The sequence below is a fragment of the Leuciscus leuciscus genome (genome assembly GCF_965113295.1).
Source record: "Leuciscus leuciscus genome assembly, chromosome: 14".
In the NCBI taxonomy this organism is placed as follows: Eukaryota; Metazoa; Chordata; class Actinopteri; order Cypriniformes; family Leuciscidae; genus Leuciscus; species Leuciscus leuciscus.
The window spans coordinates 26,017,635-26,041,446 of record NC_138738.1 but is presented as its reverse complement, the minus strand read 5'-3'; the positions used below and the strand labels follow the sequence as shown (position 1 = coordinate 26,041,446).

Here is a 23,812-nt window from a genome sequence, read left to right as displayed (position 1 = left end):
CACTCCAACCGTTAGCAGGAAGTGATCGAACACCTTCGGGATCTCCTCACGGAGAGTAGACTCAATTCAACGAATAGGTTCCACTTCTAAGGGGGAGCGAGCCTCTTTTTGAGAGGGTGCTCTCACAGAAGTGATGATCTCTACGGCATAACAATTATTGCGGTAGTAACCAGAACCTCCGCGTCCCGTTCTTTTTAGAACCAAACCTGGAACTCTCCAAGGTCTAGACGCGGATGCCATCATGCCACATCTCTGAGAATGTACTCAGAGGAAGGAGTCAGGAAGGCTGTCAAGAGGAGAGGTTGGTTGGGCCAGTAAGGGGCAAATAGCAAGACCTGCTCCATATCTTCCTGATTTTAGCACCGTAGTGCAAGAAGGCTCACTGGGAAACATTTCTGCGGGGGCCCCCGGGCCAGCTGTTTCCAGAGTTTTTTCTGTGTCGAGGGATATCCACTCAGACGGAGAAGAAACAACTGGCGGAGAGATGTAACTGTGCGGCCCCGAAGTGGTCCCAAACAGCTGGCCAGCTGGGGACGGAGTCTCCACTCTCTCTGGGCCAGAGGCTGTTGTGAGGCTTGTCAGCGGCACGATTGAGCAAGCCAGCAGTAATAAGTGGAATGAAGCGACCTTAGAAGCTTCTGACTCCAAGGAGGAGATGGAGGGCGAGTTGCAACATGCGAGGGGAGCGTAGCTCAACAGTCACAATGTTGTCCTTTCAGACCGGTACATGCTCGCTGAGCAGCGGTGTCTCAAAGCGAGGAAATTGTAAGATAGCAATAGATGCCAATGCAGTCTGAGGGTGCCCAGACCTCTGTTACTGCATGCCCTTTATACGTGGCCCCTCAGCCGGTATTAGTGGACACTCGTTCTAGGAGCCATTGGCCCGGGGGAAACAAAATGTCTGTTTACGGGCGGAGGGTTTGGCGACAGACCAGGGTGTTTATCACACCGAGCGTGTCGCTCTGCCACGGCCACCTCGGGACTCGGCCGTGAAGCCAGTGCTGAAGCGGTCTTCATATGGAGGAAGCCGTGTGGCTGCGTCTGCCATATGCCCCAGGAGCCTCTGAAAAAGTTTCGGTGGGACCCTTTCTCACTTGAATAGCACTGAGCTGACACACCTCTATCTGAGAGATGCGCTGGGCCGAGACCATCTCCATACTAGAAAAGAGATCCTCAACCATTGGGCGAGTTTACTCTTTCCCAGTTGACCCTCAGACCCAACTGGCTATGGAGCACTCGAAGGGTAGGACCACGTACTGATACTTTCAGTACCTTCGAACGCAAGAACACAGGAGGCCTGTGGAGCAGAAGGATAGAGATCGGAAGTACATGTCTTTCAGGTCGAACGCTGCAGACTAAGCTTGGGGGCGGGGCATTGTTGAAAATGTTTAGCAACATTTCACATGTTTAGCAAGTGAACGGAGGCTTTCGAAAAAGGGCCGTTTCAGTTGGCACAGATCCAAGATGGTCGTAACCCACCACACATTTAGGGTACAATAAAGTACGGGCTTTCTTGGAAGCCAAGCTTCATATCGGCTGGAGGGAACGGCTACCTCGCGTTATTCGCTAGTAGGACTGCGACGTACACACACAGGACAGGAGCACTGCTCAACAACTAGGTGTGATGAACCTCACTAACTTTTAGGAGCATGTCTGCTCAACATCTAGGTATGATGAATATCACTGAGCCTGGGCGGAAGCCGAGCGAAATGAATCGCAAGCCAAGTCTGAAGGTACCGTTTGGGGCCAGGCTGGGCAGCGGTTGGGAAGCGTTTTAGACTTCTACGAAACCGGGCCAGGGGCCAGGGAACCACAGACGTACCCGAGGTGGGGCAGCAAGGTGGAGGCCAGGGACCCGGCTCGAGAGGCCCGAAGGCAGTCCGAAGCGGGGTCTGAATGTGCAGTGCAACACTTACCTGACTCCACTTGGTGGCAGGGGATGCGTGAGAAGGTGGATGACCTTCCAGCTGCCAGCTGGCGAACAAGAGGGGGCTGAAGGGTGTAAGGCTTTGCAGGGTCACACGCCGTCAGACCAATCCTCTTGGGGCCCAGGAACAGAGAAATTGCTCTTGCTGCACTTTTCTGGGAGCCAGCGGCGGAACAGACACACACACATATAACAAAAAACTTCACCCGGCCCTCCACCGGGTGAAGGGAGTGGATCGGTGACCATCCCCAGAGCATTCCTCCATCCCTGGATGGTCTGTTCAGGTCAGCGTTTCCGCTGTTGCTTGACAGTGCCTGAAGCGGTCGGGCGCCCCTTCTGCGGCTGGCTCCACGCTGAGACCTGGGTGGAGGCTGCTGCGGTAGTCCAGCGGGAGCGGAAGCGGCTGCAGACGGGCGCCCTCGGTGGCGAGCAGGCGGAAGATCTGCCGACGACGAGGATCTGCCAGGCCGCCGGGGCAGGATGTGCTGGATGGCCTCCGTCTGCTTCTGGGCGGCAGAGAACTGCTGGGCAAAGTTCTCTACTGCGTCACCAAATAACCCAACCTGTGAAATGGGAGAGTCCAGGAATCGAACCTTGTCCGCTTCTCTCATATCAGCCAGGTTGAGCCAGAGATGGCCCTCCTTGACCACAAGGATGGACATCGCCAGACCGATCGCACGAGCTGCAACCTTCGTACCCCAGAGGGCAAGGTCGGTTGCAGTGCGGAGCTCACCCATGAGCTCACGGTCTGGGCTACCCTCGTGCATATTCATGAGTGCTTGGCCCTGATGGACCTGAAGCAGCGCCATGGCATGCAGTGAGGAAGCGGCTTGCCCACAGGCTTTGTAAACCTTGCCCGTCAGAACGGACAAAAACGTACAGGCCTTAGAGGGGAGACGAGGATCCCCCTTCCATGAGGTAGCGGTCGCTGGACACAGCTGCATCGCAACGGACCGCTCCACTGGAGGGATCACCTCGTAACCCTTTGCCGCTCCGCCATCAAGGGTAGTGAGGGGGGAGGAACTACTCAGGCGGTTTCTGGCAGAGAAAGGTGCCGTCCATGCCTTCGTCAACTCCTCATGCACTTCAGGAAAGAATGGCACCGGAGCGGCGGGCTGAGAACCAGACCGACCCGCTCAGAGAAACCAATCATCCAACCGAGACGGCTCGGGACACGGTGGTTCATTCCACTCGAGCCCTACCGCCTCAGCTGCCTTTTTAAGCATAGCTGCCATCTCTGGATCCGGCTCGGGCAACGCTGGTCTCCCAGAGGGAGGCAGCGCAGCCGAGTCGTCATCTCCAGAGCCCAGTTCACCCTCCAATGCTGCGACAGACATCCTGTCCTCTGGATGGCCCCCGAAAGAAACGGCTGGTTGGTCCACCACGGAGGGATCAGCGCGCTCATCGGGGGGCTCCACTGGCTGCAGCGTGAAAGAGGAGGGAGGGATCCACGGGGCTTTGCCGGGCGGATTACCCCTCACCATAATCCTTAAGTCACCCAGCCCAGACGGCACTACAGGCTTCTTCTGGGAAGGTAGCCCAGAAGGAACTCTAGAGCGGGGCCTGGGGATGGGGACTGCACCTTTGCAAACGAAGGCGAGTCTCGACCTCAACACCGAGATGGTCATGTTTCCGCAATGAGAACATGAGTCATCCACAAAAGCTGCTTCAGCGTGCTGTAAGCCCAGACACGTGATGCAACGTTCTTGACCGTCAGAGGGGGACAGAGCCTCACCACACCCAGAAACGCACAGATGGAATGGCATCTTGAGAAAGACGCAAACGCACCCGTGTTGCTCTTTCAGAAAATGGGACCCGTCACCAGTGCCGGAGCACACAGGGAATGACCGTGGCAACACTTATTTCAGCGAACTGAAAACAGTGAAGCACTCAATTTTCCACCCTCAGCCAACCGTCAATACACAGACAAAAAGAGAAATTTGTTGCTGTTAAAACAGCAGTTGAGAGCTCAAAGCTCGCGACCACCGCTGCACTGCACTGTAGAAATCACCAACAACTGGGAGAGTCTTTTCAGAAGAACACCAACACACTCGCTCGTTGTATACAACAATACTCTTCAGAGACATCAATGACGAACGGCTCCGAAGCAAAAAAGCAACTAGTGCGTGCATCCACTTCCATATTTATACCCGCGCCGCGGGGGCGGAGTTGTGTGATGCGAATCACGCACACCAATTCCATTGGCTCGCTCAATAGTACTCGAAGAAGACAGGCTCCCTAGCGTGATCCCATTGATCCCATCCCGTCGACTACGTCGAACATGAACGACTGAAAGGGAACTTGTTTACATTTTACACGTCAAGTTGCGATACCGAGCAGAACCACATGGAGATGCCAAAAAAACTAAACTAAACCAACCACCTTGACCTGACTGCATAAAGGGTTAGAATAGAAATGTCCACCTACCATGGTTACAGATGATTGCACCATTGTAGATGCTCAGTTTCTAAACTTATGTAACTGCATGACGTAAATTATGTTAATGACGCAATTTCATGTGTTTTAGCGTGAATTTTGAGTTATTTGCGTTACATTATTTTAACGGGTTATGAAACGGGTTTCTTTAAATGGGTTTTTGAATTAATCGCATACAGTGGGGAGAACAAGTATTTGATACACTGCCGATTTTGCAGGTTTTCCCACTTACAAAGCATGTAGAAGTCTGTAATTTTTAGCATAGGTACTCTTCAACTGTGAGTGACGGAATCTAAAACAAAAATCCAGAAAATCACATTGTATGATTTTTTGAAGTAATTAATTTGCATTTTATTGCATGACATAAGGATTTTATACATCAGAAAAGCAGAACTTAATATTTGGTACAGAAACCTTTGTTTGCAATTACAGAGATCATACATTTCCTGTAGTTATTGACCAGGTTTGCACACACTGCAGCAGGGATTTTGGCCCACTTCTCCATACAGACCTTCTCCAGATCCTTCAGGTTTCAGGGCTGTCGCTGGGCAATACGGACTTTCAGCTCCCTCAAAAGATTTTTTATTGGGTTCAGGTCTGGAGACTGGCTAGGCCACTCCAGGACCTTGAGATGCTTCTTACGGAGCCACTCCTTAGTTGCCCTGGCTGTGTGTTTCGGCTTGTTGTCATGCTGGAAGACCCAGCCACGACCCATCTTCAATGCTCTTACTGAGGGAAGGAGGTTGTTGGCCAAGATCTCGCGATACATGGCCCCATCCTTCCTCCCTTCAATACGGTGCAGTCGTCCTGTCCCCTTTGCAGAAAAGCATCTCCAAAGAATGATGTTTCCACCTCCATGCTTCACGGTTGGGATGGTGTTCTTGGGGTTGTACTCATCCTTCTTCTTCCTCCAAACACGGTGAGTGGAGTTTAGACCAAAAAGCTCTATTTTTGTCTCATCAGACCACATGACCTTCTCCCATTCCTCCTCTGGATCATCCAGATGGTCATTGGCAAACTTCAGATGCGCCTGGACATGCGCTGGCTTGAGCAGGGGGACCTTGCGTGCGCTGCAGGATTTTAATCCATGATGGCGTAGTGTGTTACTAATGTTTTTCTTTGAGACTGTGGTCCCAGCTTTCTTCAGGTCATTAACCAGGTCCTGCCGTGTAGTTCTGGGCTGATCCCTCACCTTCCTCATGATCATTGATGCCCCACGAGGTGAGATCTTGCATGGTGCCCCAGACCGAGGGAGATTGACTGTCATCTTGAACTTCTTCCATTTTCTAATAATTGCGCCAAAAGTTGTTGCCTTCTCACCAAGCTGCTTGCCTATTGTCCTGTAGCCCATCCCAGCCTTGTGCAGGTCTACAATATTATCCCTGATGTCCTTACACAGCTCTCTGGTCTTGGCCATTGTGGAGAGGTTGGAGTCTGTTTGATTGAGTGTGTGGACAGGTGTCTTTTATACAGGTAACAAGTTCAAACAGGTGCAGTTAATACAGGTAAGGAGTGGAGAACAGGAGGGCTTCTTAAAGAAAAACTAACAGGTCTGTGAGAACCAGAATTCTTACTGGTTGGTAGGTGATCAAATACTTATGTCATGCAATAAAATGCTAATTCATTATTTAAAAATCATACAATGTGATTTTCTGGATTTTGTTTTAGATTCCATCTCTCACAGTTGAAGTGTATCTATGATAAAAATTGCAGACCTCTACATGCTTTGGAAGTAGGAAAACCTGCAAAATCGACAGTGTATCAAATACTTGTTCTCCCCACTGTATGTTAACACGTTAACGTTGTCCCAATTGGACAGTCCCAATATTTCTATTTAATTTACAACTCCCCGTAATTCGCACCTTGATGCAAATATTTCTTTCTATTCCGTTACTTTCAGCTAAGAAAAGAAAAATAGTCTACCGGAATTTCTACATTCCTTTATCAAACAGCTCACAGCCCACCTCAGATTGTTTGTAATCAATGCACAAATCATAAAAAAACTGATAAACACTATCTGTGCCTAAATTCTGATTGGGTGGGCAGGGTAGACCCAGCAAACAAGGCAACTAAACTAGACACAGCTGAAAGCAGTACATAACTATGGAAACAAATGAGACATAATCGGTGAAGACTAAAAATCTACTGTTTAATGTTATTTTTTTTGTATTATTTTTCTTTATTAATTGTCATAATAATTTCATAATGTATTTTGTGAAGTCAGAGTATGTTGTACATGTGTGCTGATGAGAGATTTGGGATGAGCTATATTTTGCATATAAGTATGTGTGCAATGTAACGTTCACTGAGCAGAGATGTTCCAATGATGATGATACTTCAAATGTGTACAGTTGGCATGTTCTTTACTAGGAAAGGAATGTTTTTCAACTGATGCAAATGTACCACGTATGTATTCACCGAAGGATAATTTCTTAATGTTGAAAAGTGGATTGTACCATGTGTAAGCATGAGGTATACGTTTCATTTTTAAACATAAGCAACATGTTTTTCTACCTTACAAGGAAGTTCAAAGTCGCTCAGTGGTGTATATAAGCTCAATCTTACTGTACCTTAAGTCCTTTGTAGGGAAGGACTACACGCCTGCGCACATATATTCAAATGCGCATACCTATAGACTGAACTCGTAATACGCATGTGCACACCATCAGCGTTCTCACAGGCTCGCGTTTTTGAAGTTTGCGCAGAAAGAACTTAAGAGCTTTCTGTTAAAACGGTGTCGTGTTAATAACTAATGATCGTTGCAACAGAAGTGAATCAATCAAAACTAACTTTAGCTGGACAATAACTTTATTCTAAAGCTGCTATAAAGCCAAAACAATCTCTGTTACTTTAATTTCCTATTATCACTGTAAAGCTGCTTTGGAACAATCTACATTGTTAAAAGTGCTATATAAATGAAGATGACTTGACTTGTACCGCCACAGAGAAACATAGAGGCATGACTGGGTGAGAGGAAAGAGAAACAAAAGGCATGACGGGGTGAGAGGAAGGAGAAACATAAAGACATGAGGGGGTGAGGGAGGAGAAACACAGAGAAACCATTTACAGCTGGCATGATGGGGTGAGAGGATAGAGATATGGGGAACAGAGAAATCTGGAATGAAGACCACTCCTCATGTAGCCTTATTCTTCTATGCTTGTTTCTCTCCTATGTCTGATACATGTTTAAAAATAAGAAATAAGAAATCTCTTGGCAAAATATCTGGTGTAGCTTCCGTGATTCAACAATAATGGGGGAAAGCATGATTTTCAAATCTACAATTTGGCGTCACAAACAGGATGCATCTTCAGACAATTGTCTCAATCATCTCAGGTAAGACTTTTTTTCTTTCTAAAATAGTTTTCAGTCTGCCTGATGATTAGTGACAATGACTGAAACTGCTTAAAAGAACTGTTATTTAAAGTACCAGTTGTTGTTGCCAATGAATATATGTGGCTGGCAAAGTAAAAAAAAAAAGTAATTCAATTTAATTTGGCTTATTTAAGTTGCTCGGAAAAGTGGATCTTTAAAAATATTTGAACGATGCTGGGGTAAAAATGGATCTTTTTTTAGAAAGAAGACCATTTAGTCAAATATTGGGAGAATTAGCTTTAAGGCGATTTAGCAATTAGCTTGATCATGACTGGGAGGTGGTTGGAATATGGCGAGACTGCAAAAAGGGCAGAGTAAACTCTAAAATATGTCCAACACACTGAAGATTCGTTTTCAGAAGGAGACGGGAAGTGTGACATAAGCGATACTTGATTGACCAAAGCGGTTAAAAGTGGCGAGTCTGCAGAGAAAAAGGGCAGAATAAACTCGAAGACATTTTGATGTCTTGACACTTGATGGAGTTTTTCGGTTCCTTGCCACTGTTGCCTTTGGCTTGCTCAGTTGGGGATATTTTGGGGATATTTAATTAAATTTTATCAATCAATAAATTCCTCTTGAAAAAAAAAAAAAACTTTGTTGTATTATTTTAATTTAATACTGTGAAGCTGCTTTGATACAATCTGTATTGTGAAAAGCGCTATACAAATAAACTTGACTTGACTTGACTTGACATTTTAACAAGTATAAAAGGTGCTGTTGAAACTATAGCTAGAATCGCGTGCATTCTGATTTTGACAATGAAGCTATTCAATATTTGAGGAGGAGACTGATCTGAGTTAAACTTAAAGAAAAAAGAAAAACCAAAGAAATTAATCTGATATAAACTATAAAAAAAGAGAAAAAAAAACTGATCAGAGATAAACTATTAAGAAATAAAATTTTAAAAAGACAACTGAAGGCAGTGACGCAGCACGCAACACGCAGCATGTCAGCTAGACGCTGCTCAACCTCTTGAATATTAACTTGAAAGATTCTTAAATAAATGAATCAAAGCTATACAAACTAAATGAAAAGAAAATGCCGCCAAAAATGAAAGTCGAAGAAATGGAGGAAATTAAGAAATCATTGAGCTTTATGTCGGAGGAATTGAGCAAACTCTCAAAACAACAAACAAAACTCATGGAGCTAATGGACGAAGTGAAACTCCTCAAAACAATAATTAAAGAAAAGGACGAACGGATCATGAACCTGGAAAGGAAAGTTGATGACTTGGAACAATACACCCGCATGGATGATATAATAATAACTGGATTGGAGACGCGCCATCAAACGTATGCCAGAGCGGCGTCGAGCATTGACAAAGGTGAGGATGCACCGGCTCACGAACAACAAACACTAGAACAACAAGTAGCCTAATACAGTTTTTCAACAATCTCAACATGCCGATTAAAAGCAATGACATCGCTGCTTGTCATACTTTTCCTAAAAGGGAAAATGGGAAGGCGAATATCATAGTTCGCTTCATTAATCGTAAAAGCAAAGTGGGATTGCTCAAGGATGCTAAAAAATTGTCTGGAACCGGAGTGTACATAAATGAACATTTGACTAAAAAGAATGCTGATATAGCACGACAAGCGCGTATTCTCCGACGACAAAACAAAATACATGCAACCTGGACTAGAAATTGTAAAGTTATGATTCGCCAAATTGGCCCTTCAGAATCCGCAAAAGTCATATGGATAAAAGAACTGCAGGACTTGGATCCATACAGGAATTAAAATCCAAAAAGGTGCATCACATGAAACTGTTCGGTGATCAATTGATGAACGTGACAATAAAGACTACTAAACATGACCGAACTGTTAAAAAACTCCACTCGTACTACAGAGGAAAGAGATGACGCGGAACACGATCAATTCGAATCATCCGACAGTGCTGCGATGAATGATATATGCAGTTTACTGATCACAAAAATTATGATATGGAGAATGAAATAGATCCAGAGAACCACTTCTATACAAACAATTGCCACTGCGAGTATTATACGAACGAACAATTCAAATCCAGTGTAAGAATGAACAATGCTTTATCAATAATACACTTCAACAGTCGAAGCCTGTATACTAACTTTGAAGAAATTAAGGACTACTTAAGACAATTTCCTAATTTTCACATCATTGCCTTATCAGAGACTTGGCTAAATGTGAATAGAGAATGTGACACCAAACTCGATGGGTATGAATTATTTAATGTGAATAGAACTAATAAAAAAGGAGGTGGTGTAGCTTTATATGTATGTAGTGGGTTTAACTGTAAATTAGTAAAAAAATATGACAATCGAAATAGATAATATGATGGAATGTGTTACAGTTGAAATAATGGTTAAAAAATCGCAAACAATCCTGGTAAGCTGTATATATAGGACTCCAGGGTCATGTATTGATGCATTTAACAGCAGAATTGTGGAAATGTTTGACACGTCAAAGGTAACTTTTGTTTGTGGAGACTTTAACATTGACCTATTGAATGTACACAAATTACAAAAGCACAGAGATTTTATGGATACTATGTTTAGTTTAGGTCTTTTTCCCACTATCACAAAACCATCAAGAATCACAGCAAATAGTTCTACTTTAATCGACAATATCTTTACAAATGCAGTTGACAGCAGAATAGAAAGTGGTCTCCTTATAAACGATATAAGTGATCATCTTCCTGTCTTTAGTACACTGCAACTTTTTTTCAGAATCAAAACACAAAGGAACAAGGAGTATATAGTTTAAAACGACTCAAAACCGCAGTATCCGTTAGAGCCTTTAAACAAGAATTAAGTATACAGACTTGGAATGAAGTCTACTCAATTAATGATCCAAATGAATCTTATAATAAATTCTTGTCTATTTTTACTCACTTATTCAACAAACATTGTCCTATGAGAATGCAAAAACAGTCAAAGTATGAAGCCAAACCCTGGATCACCAAAGGACTTCAAAATGCATGTAACAAGAAAATATAAACTCTTTTTAGAAAAGAGAACAAAGGAAGCTGAACTCAAATATAAACTATATAAAAACAAGCTAGTAAATATATTAAGAAAAACTAAAAAGGCCTATTATAATAATCTACTAGAGCAACACAGAAGTAACATTAAAGAGACTTGGAAGGTATTAAATAGTGCAATTAAAGGAAACACTAAGAAAAGCGAATATCCAAAGTACTTCACAAACCAATTGAAAACTATAACTAAACCAATCAATATTGCTAATGAATTCAATAATTATTTTGTAAATGTAGGTGCCAATTTAGCAAATAATATTGTGCAACCAGAATTAAAAGTAGGTGTGGATGTTGACATAATTAAATCAAATACAAACTCAATATTTCTAAAGTCAGTAGATGAAAATGAAATAATAAATATAATAAATACATTTAAAAATAAAAAATCAACAGATTTTAATGATATAGACATGGCACTAGTTAAGGATGTTATGACATTTGTTGTTAAACCATTAACTTATGTTTTCAACTTATCTCTCCAAACTGGTGTTTTTCCGGACAACATGAAAATAGCTAAAGTCATCCCCATCTACAAAAATGGTGACAGCCATTTATTCTCAAATTACAGACCAATTTCCCTCCTTCCACAATTTTCAAAAATACTAGAAAAACTATTTGAAACAAGATTAGACAGTTTCATTGAAAAATATAAACTATTAAACGATCATCAATATGGCTTCCAAGCAAATCGATCCACGGAAATGGCTGTAATAGAGCTGGTTGAAAAACTGACCTCTGCAATAGAAAATAAAAATTACTCAGTTGGAATTTTTATAGACTTAAAAAAAGCATTTGATACCATTGATCATAAAATATTATAAAAAAAACTTCAGGGGCGTTGCACAAAGATGGATTAGTGACTATCTCAGGAATAGACATCAGTTTGTGAATTTCAACAATGACAGGTCACAGCTCCAGAGGGTCACTTGTGGGGTTCCACAAGGATCAGTCCTTGGACCAAAGCTATTTTTATTATATATCAATGACATTTGTAATGTGTCTACTCAATTAAATTGTGTTTTATTTGCTGATGATACAACTTTATTTTGTTCCGATCAGAATTTGGGACAGCTTCTGGACACAGTGGAAGCAGAAATGAAAACATTAAAAAAATGGTTTGATGTTAATAAACTGTCACTAAATATAGATAAAACAAAATTTATTTTATTTAGTAATAAACAAATAAATACAAAAGTCCAGATAAGGATTGATAAATTTGAATTAGAATTGGTAAATGAAATGAAATTCTTAGGTATCATCATTGACCGCAAGGTCAGCTGGAAATCTCACATAACCTATATAAAGTCAAAAATTTCTAAAACACTGGCTATCCTGTCTAAAACAAAACACATTCTTGATTCAAAGGCCCTAAACATATTGTACCAGTCTCTAATAGTGCCATACATGACTTATTGTGTAGAGATCTGGGGAAATACATACAAAACAATAATAAAACCAATTGTTATTCTGCAAAAACGTGCAATACGAATTATAAATAAAACAGATTATTATCACCCAACAAACAAGTTATTTATGAATTCCAACCTATTAAAATGTAATGACTTGGTGGAATTTAAAATAGCCAAAATAATGTATAAAATAATAAATAATAAATTTCCAGACTGTGTCCAGAACTTGTTTCAGATGAAATCTACTCCTTATGAGCTCAGAGGAACACTTATGTTCAGCAAACCTCAAATCAGAACCAATGTCAAACAGAGATGTCTGTCTGTCCAGGGGGTCAAACTGTGGAATAGTCTCGATGATGAATTGAAAATATGTAAATCCATTAGTAGTTTCAAGAATTTTTTTTTTTTTTTAAAGATCACATTATACAAAACTGAATGAATTTAGCTTCTTTTTCTTTTAGTCATTGTATGCATGATGACTTTGGGACTTGGTGTTGTGTGTAAAATAAATGTTATGCAAAAAGGATCGGCGTAATAAGCATACGCTTCAGCCGACACCTTTTCGGTCGATCAACTTTTTTTTCTCTCCTTTAAATATTGTTTACATTGTAATTTAATTTTTGTTTCTATGTTTGCTTGTAAATTGTTTTTCTTTATTTTTCTGAAGTTGACCGAAATAAACTTTAACTAACTAACTAACTAACTAACAATAAGGGTTACCTTTGTTTTTAACTTTTCTTTTTCTTTTCTTCGAGTTCCTCGAGTGAGAAGGGAGAGTGAAGCAGCCCCTTCCTTTGGAATCTATACCCTCCTCTAGATACACACACACACACACAGAGATATAAATAGAAAGCCTGTTGCTTCTCTAGTAAACACAGAGAGTGGTAAAATGACCGAAAGTAATTGTATAGCAAAACAACATCTTCGGTATTTGGAGAAAAACAGAAACAAGCTAAGCTTTTGAACAGAAATTTCTGGTGTTAGTGTGGGTTTAACAGTAGATCATTGTTTAACCTTACAAAATGTAAGTTTGATGAGTGTGTGACATTGAGAACCACTGGTTTAAAGAATAACAATGTAATTGTTAGAAAGTCTTTATTGACTGGACATTTTTATTATATATATATATATATATATTTGGACATATATATGGACTTTTTTTTTTCTTTTCTTTTTTTTGCATGCTTTAGCATACTTTTGATATGATGTGTCTTTGTCTATGGTAATAAATATAATCCATTTTCCAGGAGCAATTCAAGTAGAGGTGAAGAGGCCTTTAAAGTTCCTGATTCTGTTGAATCCTCACAGCGGTAAACGACAGGCTCATGCTCTTTTTTCTAGGAATGTACAACGCATGCTACAGGAAGCTGGGATACAACACATAACAGGTGAGTGCACTTACCATTAGTACAAAATAATGAGCACAAAAAATAAAGTATGTAGTCCGGGTGGTCCGTTTACATTCTGGTAATTTGATGTTCTACTTAAAGGTATAGTTCACCCAAAAATGAAAATTACCCCATGATTTACTCACCCTGAAGCCATCCTATGACATTCTTCTTTCAGACGAATACAATCTGGCGGGGGGTTTAATAAAGGCCTTCTGAAGCGAAGTGATGCGTTTGTGTAAGAAAAATATCCATATTTAAAACTTATCAACTAAAATAACTAGCTTCCGACAGAAGGCCGTACGCATCAATTTACGAAAAAAGAGTAACCCTTGACCTGACGCATTGACGAACGCGGAAGCGCAGAGCAAAACAAAACACCAGTCACGAATTGGAAGTCTAAAACGAGAACTTTTAAAGAGAAATGTCGGAGGAGCTTGAGTTTGTTGCCCAGCCCTGTTTGTTTGAACCTCGAGAGGCGTCAAAGCTTACGCTACTCCTACATCCTACGTCATACATCATCAAGTGTTACTCTTTTGGTGTAAGTCGACTTGCGTAGGCCGTCTGCCGAAAGCTAGTTATTTTAGTCGATAAAGTTTTAAATATGGATATTTTTCTTACACAAACAAATCGCTTCACTTCAGAAGGCCTTTATTAACCCCCCAGAGCCATGTGGATTACTTTTTATCATGGATGGATGCACTTTTATGGACTTCAAAACAGAAACAGCCATTCACTGCCATTATAAAGCTTGGTAAGAGCCAGGACATTTTTTTATATAACTCTGATTGTATTCGTCTGAAAGAAGTAGAATGGGTTGAGGGTGTGTAAATCATGGGGTAATTAAAATTTTTGGGTGAACTATCCCTTTAAAGAGCAACAAAGAGAAATGAGAAACGGTTTGATTTTTGTTTTTTCGTTTAGTTTAAGAAAGCTAGATTTTTCATATTTTTTTGTTCAAAAGTAAAAAATGTGTTTATGCTTTAATATTTGTTTTGCATGAGTGGGTGGCCCTGAAACGCCCTTTTTCAACTCATCCATTCTTCTGTATACTGCCTGTACCATCATTGTAACGAATGGACGTAATCAAAATGTTCTAGACATCATAAAACCTTCCCCCACTCCCCTTTTGTACAAATTAAGTCACTGGCCCCAAAGAGTAGCTAAACCAGTTCTCTTCAAAGACCGTTATCACCTCTGCTCCCCTGAATGATCTTAGCAGAGACGGTGTCTGGAAATCGCAAAGACAGCACAGGAGACCAGACGGCACTAGCCATTTGGTCAAAGACTAGAGACAAACTTCCAATACACAAGGACATTAACTCCATTTTTACCCACAAACTGTCTCAGTGTATATAGTATTTCTCCTGTGTTTTATGCATGTCCCAATGTTATACTAGCCTAGTTATGATTGTTTAGTTATGTTAGGGTAACTTCAAATGCTGATATCCAAAAGATGATGTATCACTGCGTTAATGTCTTCAAATCCCCATCTTTCTTGGTATAAAAAGAAACCTCTTTACATTTCATAATTTTTGGTGTATAGTATGTTATGAAAAAAAAATGCATCATAATATTTTTACTAGGGTTGCACTGAAATGAAAATTCTGGGCTGAAACCAAAACCGAAAATTCTGGATTCACTTGGCTGAAAACCGATTTTTTATTATTATTAATTTATTTTTTGAATAAATTGTTTGTACAATTGTATTATTATTATTAGACTTTTTAATTAAATTCAATAATTTTACTAAATCTGAACTTAAAAAAATGCTCGCTAATAAAATAAAATGGTCCGTGTACTTTTGCCTCCATTCCTTTTTCCTTTTTTAACCCGTAATTGAAAAACGAAAAATGAACTGTTGTTGTATTTTTAAAACGCAAAGTTGAACAGCAAAAATTGAATTTGAACTGTACACACCAAATCCTGCGCAAAAAAATAAATATTGATGTATTTTCAGATTTTTGTTTGTCTTTTTGCCCCTTTATTAAACATTTAAAATATTCACAAATTAATATGGAAAAAAATTTGATTTTACTGGTTTTCGGTCCGTGTACTTTTGCGTCCATTCCCTTTTTCCTTTTTTAACTCGTAATTTAAAAACGAAAAATATGCTTTCTTCTTTATTCGTTTTTAGACTGGTGAAAAAATATTCACATACAAACTTATTTTTCTTATATACAATGCTTATTTCACGAGTTCACACTTACATATAATTTGAAGGGTAAAGTTTAATGCGTATTTGGCGTGCTGTCCGGAGGGAGGGCTCCGAGCTCGGAGTTCGGCCCGAACCCAGAGTACTCCCCCCGTATGTAAGTGTTTAGGACTAGAAGGGTGGAGAAGGGGTGGTGGAGGGATGCTGCAAAACTGTCAATGGAATGAGGTGAGACTGCTGAGTATATAAGCACCTCTTACCATTGATTGCTGAGTGCTCTCCACCTGTGTTAATTATCTGAACGTGCTCCTCCCGAACCTTGTTAATAAAACGTCATTTCACGAGTTCACACTTACATATAATTTGAAGGGTAAAGTTTAATGCGTATTTGGCGTGCTGTCCGGAGGGAGGGCTCCGAGCTCGGAGTTCGGCCCGAACCCAGAGTACTCCCCCCAAAGGCTAAAGAGCAGAGGACAGCCGCCGGACTAAAGACCCCCCAAATGAGTGCCGAGTTTGGCGGGCTGGCATCTCAAGAAGGGGCCTGGATGCTTGACCGGGGAGGCCCGTAATGGCACTGCCTGGACTGACGGCCCCTGTTAGTCTGCGAACGGGGAGCGGTTGTAGTTTACGGTGACCGATCGGGAGGATTTGCGCTTTTCCGCTAAGCCCAAATCCTCGCTGGACAGAGAGGAAACAGAAAGGAGGAAAAATGAGTGCTTGCCCGGGAGATTTTCTCACACTGCATCCGCTGTGAGACCAAATGCTCGCTGGATGAAAGAGAAAACGTAAGTGCTCTACCGGGAAAGTTCTCACTCCGTCCACTGAGAGCCCGATGCTCGTTGGACGGAAAGAGGAAGCGGAAAAAATGAGCACTTGCCCGGGAGATTTTCTCACACTGCATCGCTGGATGAAAGAGAAAACGTAAGTGCTCTACCGGGAAGGTTCTCACTCCGTCCGCTGTGAGACCAATGCTCGCTGGCCAGAAAGAGGAAACAGGAAAATGAGAGCTTGCCCAGGAGATTTTCTCACACTGCATCGCTGGATGAAAGAGACTACGTAAGTGCTCGACTGGGAAAGAGCTCACTCCGCCCGCTGTGAGACCAATGCTCGCTGGACGGAAAGGAAACAGGAAAATGAGTGCTTGCCCAGGAGATTTTCTCACACTGCATCGCTGGATGAAAGAGAAAACGTAAGTGCTCGACTGGGAAAGAGCTCACTCCGTCCGCTGTGAGACCAATGCTCGCTGGATGGAAAGAGGAGACAGGAAAGAGGAGAAAGTTTTTTTTTTTTTTTTTTTTTACTCGATGAGGGTTTGGTGAGCTTTTTTAATGTGGAACCGGTTCGTCCTGATATAGCTTTGGAAAGCATCGGAGGACCATCTCCCAAGGGCTTGAACCTTTTTGGGCTGCTGAAGTTGCTGCCCCGATGCGAAATGAGTGACTTGAAAAATTCTTCGCTGGAATGCCTGACTGTTGAAGAACAGATTTGAGGTGTTTCTGGAACCAAAACCGTGTCACGGGTTTTTTGGATTCGTCTAAAAACAGGGGTTCCAGGGCAGATTTAGCCTGGGAACTTCTTCATTGCAGATAAGCTAGAATTGACTGGTATGGTTGGATTTGCGAAGCGAGGTTAAAAATGTAGATGAAATGACCTTTTTTGGTTTGGTCAGTTTTACTTTGTTTAATCAAATATGAAATGGTTTCGCCGTCTAGTACTGATAAGTCTGAGATGGTGGGGTGGATTTTTGGGTCGAATTTAGAAGTAATGGCGAGTTCCGAGCATCTAAGAAAACCAAAAAAGGCTAGGATAAACATAGCATCGAGTGTGCGAGCGGAACCGAGCCTGTGCGGAGGGTCTGAATACATTTGGTAAGAATGTCTAGCGTTATAGGTTGTCTGGTGTCGGGGCGGGTAGGCTGGGATCTTTGAATCCCTTTAATCAGGAGGGAGGTTTGTGAATTGTTTATCTCCGTGGAAGGAGCGCCGTACATCAATTTATGGAAAAACTGGATACCGCTCAAATAACCTTTAATGGACCCGACTTGTAGACCCTTAATGATGTTAAGGTAGGAGATAAAAGAGGTGATTGAAAGAAGAGAAAAATCAGGGAAAGGCAAGTTATAAGAGACATGGAATGTTTTAAAACACCTCCAAGCAGTAACGTAGGATTGAAGGGTCCTGGGAGATAGTGCTTGGAGGATAGTGTCGAGTGATGCGTCAAGCAGGGGTTTTAACGGGTGGGTTACGGGAATATTAGTTCTGAATAACGAGGAACTGGAGTTGGGAATTGATCCGCCTCTGGAGCCAGCGTCCTGAATTTCTGAAACAGAAAACGAGACAGAGAGTCAGCGATTTGGTTTTTTGACCCAGGAATGTGTTTAGCAATGATAATGAATTGGTCGCAAGCTGAAATCCAGATGAGACGCCTTAAGAGTGGCATCAGAGCGGGTGAATGGGAACGGCCTTTGTTAATGCAATGCACTGTTGCGTCATTGTCGCAATGCACTAAAACGCTACTAGCGGCCCATTCTTTCCCCCACAGGAAAGCTGCTACTACGAGAGGGTAAAGCTCGAATAGAGCTGAGGATTGAGATATGACCTGGAGCTGAGGTGGCCACGGAGCCGCGAACCAACGACCTTGGTAAAATCCCCCGAACCCAATTGAGGGGGCGGCGTCTGTAAACAACTGGATGTCAGTGGGGGATGAAACAAGGTTGTTGTAGAAAAAAGATAGGCCGTTCCACTGTTTTAGAAATGTTAACCATAGCCCAAGTTCGTCGCGACATGCTTGAGTTATAGAAATGCGGTCTTCTAGTGAGTGGACGGAGGACGCGAGTGAGACGAGATGCGAGATGAAGGGGCGGCCCTGTGGGATGATGCGCATTGCGAAATTTAGATGCCCGAGCAGGGACAAGAGTTCGTGTTTTGAAAAATTTTATTTTTCAAGGAAAGTAGAAGAGACGAGGATTATTCGGTCGATTTTTTCTTTGGGGAGGGATGCTTGGAATTTGTCTGAATCCAAATTGATTCCTAGGAACTCGATAGATGTTGCAGGGCCCATGGTTTGGATAGGAATCCTAGCTCAGAGAAAACGTTTTGTACCGTGAGGATGTGCGCGGCTGGGATAGCATCGGGAGGCGAAATTATTAGAAAATCATCTAGCAGGTGAATGAGGTAAGGAATGGCGTAGTTGTTCGACAAAATCCAGCAAACGGCTTCTGATAGCATGTCAAATATTTTCGGGCTGCTTTTGCATCCGAATGTTAAACGTACTGCAAAATAATATTTCCCGAGCCAGCGCACTCCGAATAGGTGCCATGAACCTGGATGGATAGGCATTACTTTGAAAGCAGATGTAACGTCGAGTTTTGCAAGCCAAGCACCCCGACCTGCGATTTTGATGATGTCGATAGCCTGATCTATATCGTGGTATTTGAGCGAAAATTCATCTAGAGGGATCAAGCTATTAATGCTTGGGAACGGGGAATTATGCGGTGCTGACAGGTCGATTATTAGACGTTTTTTACCCGAGAATTTCCTTGTAGCCACTCCAATGGGGCTGATACGAAACAGATTAAATGGAGGATTTTCGAACGGACCGATCATGAAGCCTGACTCAACTTCTTTTTTGATCAGTTCGTCTACGACTTCAGGTTCTATGAGGGCGGATTGGAGATTATTACATATGATGTTTTGAGAAAGCGGGCATTCTAAGCCAGGTTTAAAGCCGTTTTTTAAGCCTGAAAGCAGATAATCAGTAAATTCGGCATCCGGGTGATGAGCTAGTTCGAAGTGCATGCGCGAAATATTCACAGGAGTCTCCCAATAATTTTTTTATTTTTTATTCACAGATTTGAAGACTGGACATACAATGCGAGCATGGGCGCCGCCACAAAAGCTGCAGATGTGCATGAACCTGCAGCGCGATCTTTGACATTTGCCCGAGTAGAAATGATTGCAAGGCTGCCTGCTTTCGTCAAAAGCAGAGTCCTGCATTGCACTGGTGGTTGCAGCACGCGGCACATAGCTGGTGGATTTAGCATTGCTTGTTCCCGGGTAGGGAAGAGAGGAAGGGTTAACCTGCGGGCACGACGCGGTCGTGTGCGCTACTGACCTGCAGACCGCGCAGGTGATGTTTTTGCAACCTAGAAACACCCTGCTGTGGAGATCCTGGTCGAGTGCACCCCAGTATGTGCACTGGTTCCACTGTGCGACTCGCACTATGATTTCTTGGTAGTCATTCAGTTCGCGCCGCCTGTGGGGGAAAGCTGAACAGATTATTTCAGTGTAACGGGAAAAAGCAATTGAAAATTCGGAAAATGAAAGAATGCGAGATGAGTGAGTGTTTGTGTTCTTCAGTGTAACCGAGAAATCCCCGCAATCTATTTGGCGGTCAGGTTCGGCTGAGGGGAGTAGAGAGAGAAGAGAAGAAAGGTCTAGATCCGCACCTGAGAGGATCTGTGCGCGGATGTTTTGGGATACTGGTGGTGGTTCCAAGGCAACTGCGTTGGACGGCACGGGCATCGGTGTTGCTGTGAACAGAGAATAAGGTGATTTTTGTTGTAACATGGAGCTGGGAAGGGTATAAGCCGGGTCTGCGAATGTCGGCGGCGGCCTCACGCTTGGATGACCTGTTGTGGCTTGAAAAGAAAAGTTAGTTGCAGGATATAAAGGAATTGAAGGATTATGTGTGGCTTGAGCTGCAAGCGGAGGCGGGCCCGCGCTTGTTTGAGCTACTGGAGCTGCAGGCCACTGAAAGTGGTCGGGGTTGTAACCTGTTGGATGAGACTGTTGAAATGGTTGGGCCTGTGCTGCTATCGGTGGTAGCCTCGTGCTAGTGTCTGCGACAGGAGCTGGAGGCCACTGAAAAGAAAAAGGGTTATGAACAGCAGGAGTAAAAAACTGAGAGGTTGTAGGGAGGCCGCTGGGCCCGGCTATATGCTGCGCTGTGGCAGCAGAAGCCATGGTGGAGGGCTGGGCCTCATCGAGAGGCAGGAGTGTCATGGCGGAATCCAGTGCGCGGCCCAGGCTCGCTGAAGGCCTGTTGCTGCGTCTTGATGGACGAAGCGATCCGGATCCTGTGCGGGAAGACGACAGTGGTGACTGGGCAGGCGACTTTTGGGCCCTGCGGGCTTTGCTCTGCCTGTGGGTCGTCTTGGGCGATGACTGTAAGGAAACATACAGATTATACAATTCCGCCTTTGTCATTTTTCGCGAAACCTGTATATCTGAATTCCCCAGTGCTTGTTTTAATCCCGCTACGGTCCATTTCCCGATAGGTGGGATTGTCGGAACGGCCGAGCGGTAGGAGGAAGCCGGGGAAGAAGAAGGGTGTCTTGCCGGGGGCGGCGAAGACTGGTCTTGGCGTCTTGTTGAGCGCCGGGTAGATCTGGCCGGTGTACGGCCGCGAGGAGAAGCCGGGGGCTCCAGTGCGGCGACCGGCGTAGGAGGGATGACCGAGGGACCGGTGAAGTGCGGAGGTGCATCCCTGGTGACGTCTACGTCTTCGTCGGAAGAGGAGTTTGTTTGAGACATGCTGCAAACTGTCAATGGAATGAGGTGAGACTGCTGAGTATATATGCACCTCTTACCATTGATTGCTGAGTGCTCTCCACCTGTGTTAATTATCTGAACGTGCTCCTCCCGAACCTTGTTAACAAAACGTCATTTAATTGAAAATCAAATAATTGACACAACTTTTTTTCCGTTTTACAAAAATGTGAAATTTGATTTCTGTATTTTATTTGTGCATTTCATGGTATGGTCGATGTATTGTCAACTTACGACCATAGGTTGGTCCTGCCTGTAGAGTGGTGAAACAAATTAACTGGAACACAATGGCCTGGTTTCACAGACAGGGCTTAGCCAAGATTAGGCCTTAGTTCAATTAGGACATGTAAGTAGCTTTTATAAACGTGCCAAAAAAAAAAAAAGTCTCTATCTGACTTAATTTAAGATATCTCAGTGCAAGTTGCTTTCAGTTAAAACATGCATTTTAGTCTGGGACTAGCTTAAGCCTTATCTGTGAAACCGGGGGTATACTGTATGGGCTACAACAGACAAGCCTATATTAGTTCTCAGCAGAGTTGGTTCAATCAGTGTTTTTAAGCAGAGGCAGATCTTTGAATGCTACTGCATTTAACTGTCATTGTGAACAAAATAAGATCCGCGATACCAACGTCTGCGTGCTCTACGTTACGGTGTAATCAGATTTGTTTAAACCCGCCATCCGGCAGTGTATGTTGTTAAGCCATCTTCCGAGTCAAATGCACATCAATGATCATTATTATAAAAATGAGATTTTTGCAATTTATAAGACTAAAAGAAGAAACATTAAAATGCATATGCCATGCTTACTAGATGCTAATATACGCTATCCTGATCATTTTCAATACTCGCAATTCCAACTCCTGACTCGCTACAGTGGTTTTGACTAAACAAGATGTTTTTATACCAGGGGCTGCCAAGGGCGTGGTGAGCACGTACCAAAGGTGTGGTGAGCTGGTACCACGCAGCACCTGCTTACGTCACGCAGTACCACAACATCCAATTGGAAAATTCAACTGCAGTAGCCACCGTTCAACCTGAAGAGGGCAGCACTCAGACGTTTTTACATCATATATTGTAGAATTAAAACACTTTAAACCCAAATGTCAAAAAAATTACTCGAATCAATAAACAGCACTAATAAAGCCCCAGTCTTACAAATCATTAACTAAAAAAAAGTTGTTTTAGGGTTTAGTTACCCTTTAATCAAGCTGAAAAATCAAAGCTTTGAGAAAAGAAGCTGAAATTTTATTTTAAGCTTTTTTTATGAAAAATGAAAAAGGCGCTGTTAACTAATTTTTGTGCTTTAAATATTAAATCCAAAAATTAATAAACACCCCTTTCTACTGATTGGGCAACCAAACATCAAACCGTGCCATCATCAGTTGTTCCTCAGTTTCGCACAACAGAATAATAGTCACCCGCTGCCACAGTTGTACCGATTCATAAAGCGTTTATTGTAACTGCATTTCATCTCTTCCTCATCAAACAACCAGACTAATGGCTTGACACAAACTGTACCGGGGCAGAGGGCTTTCTTCGGTGTAGACATGGGTTTACTATGCTACACGTGCCAGAGAAATACACCAATACTTTGACTTTGACTTAACTTTATTGTCTGTTTAGATTTCCTGAACAGAAATTCATCTTTGACACTGGCTTAGAAAAAAATACATCTTAACAGACAAAACTATATTCTCATATCACAAAATAAAACACATGGGACACACTTTAAACTGTTTATTTCGGAAATATGAATGTACCTCGCATCTGCTCCCACATTACCCATTAGTCTACTTATTTGGCACACCATCTGTTTTGTTTAGCTGGCCAACTCTCAAAATCTGTGTGGCAAAGCTGCAACACACTGGACAGCACGGAGCAAATGCATTTACATTAGTAAAGCGCAGATTAGGTCATTCTGCTTTTAAAACATTTAGCACAGTCTGGAAAGCTAATGCTTTAGAGACTTTAAATGGATCTCTTTTGAGATTTTTTTTCTCTTTGAGAATGAAAAGGATATTTATCATCTTATATATTTTTTTTTCCTTCCCCAATTATGTACAGGTGGTTACTTGAGCCCCTCCATTACTGAAAACTAACCCTCTTCTTTATCTCTCTTTAGTCTTTATCCAGCTTCTCTTTCTCGTGCTCTCTTTTTTCGCTTTATTGCAGGCTATAGTTTACAGCTCCTGCATTATCAAATTGGATGTGACTAAATTAATGAAGGGGTATTGATTCCTTTCCTGGCTACTTAGTCTTACTTAGAATCTGATGTCCTCCTGGGGCCAAAACCAGATGGAGCTGCTCATACTCTAGTTGTTTCAAAGCTTGTCGGAAAACGATAGCTCATTTATTTTTCTTCTTCCAAAAAATAATAAAAAATAAAAAATAAGCAGGACAAATGTTAACTGCACAGTAGAGACGTGTCAACAGGTAGTACAGTATAAAGGTGTATGTTCCCGCAGACTAGTGATTGTTACAGGAAATCTGGGTAGAATTGATTACCTTTTAGGATGTAAACAAATGAGCATAAATGTGGCTGCTATGTGACCGAGAT

The 23,812-nt window shown here is 42.5% G+C and overlaps 1 protein-coding gene and 1 long non-coding RNA gene across 2 annotated transcripts in view; both read left to right on the top strand.

Moving 5' to 3' along the window:
• Positions 1–23,812, top strand: part of LOC309474494 — a 255,496-nt gene that overhangs the window by 70,909 nt on the left and 160,775 nt on the right. The gene's annotated exons all lie outside the window — the stretch shown is intronic.
• The window catches only part of LOC309513990 (sphingosine kinase 1-like), a gene marked incomplete at its 5' end in the record, with an annotated part of 37,993 nt that continues 22,982 nt past the window's right edge, over positions 8,802–23,812 (top strand). Inside the window, 2 exons of the mRNA XM_082190109.1 lie at positions 8,802–9,060; positions 13,411–13,551. Coding sequence (XP_082046235.1) covers positions 8,802–9,060; positions 13,411–13,551 — 400 coding nt within the window. The remainder of the gene's footprint in view (positions 9,061–13,410; positions 13,552–23,812) is intronic.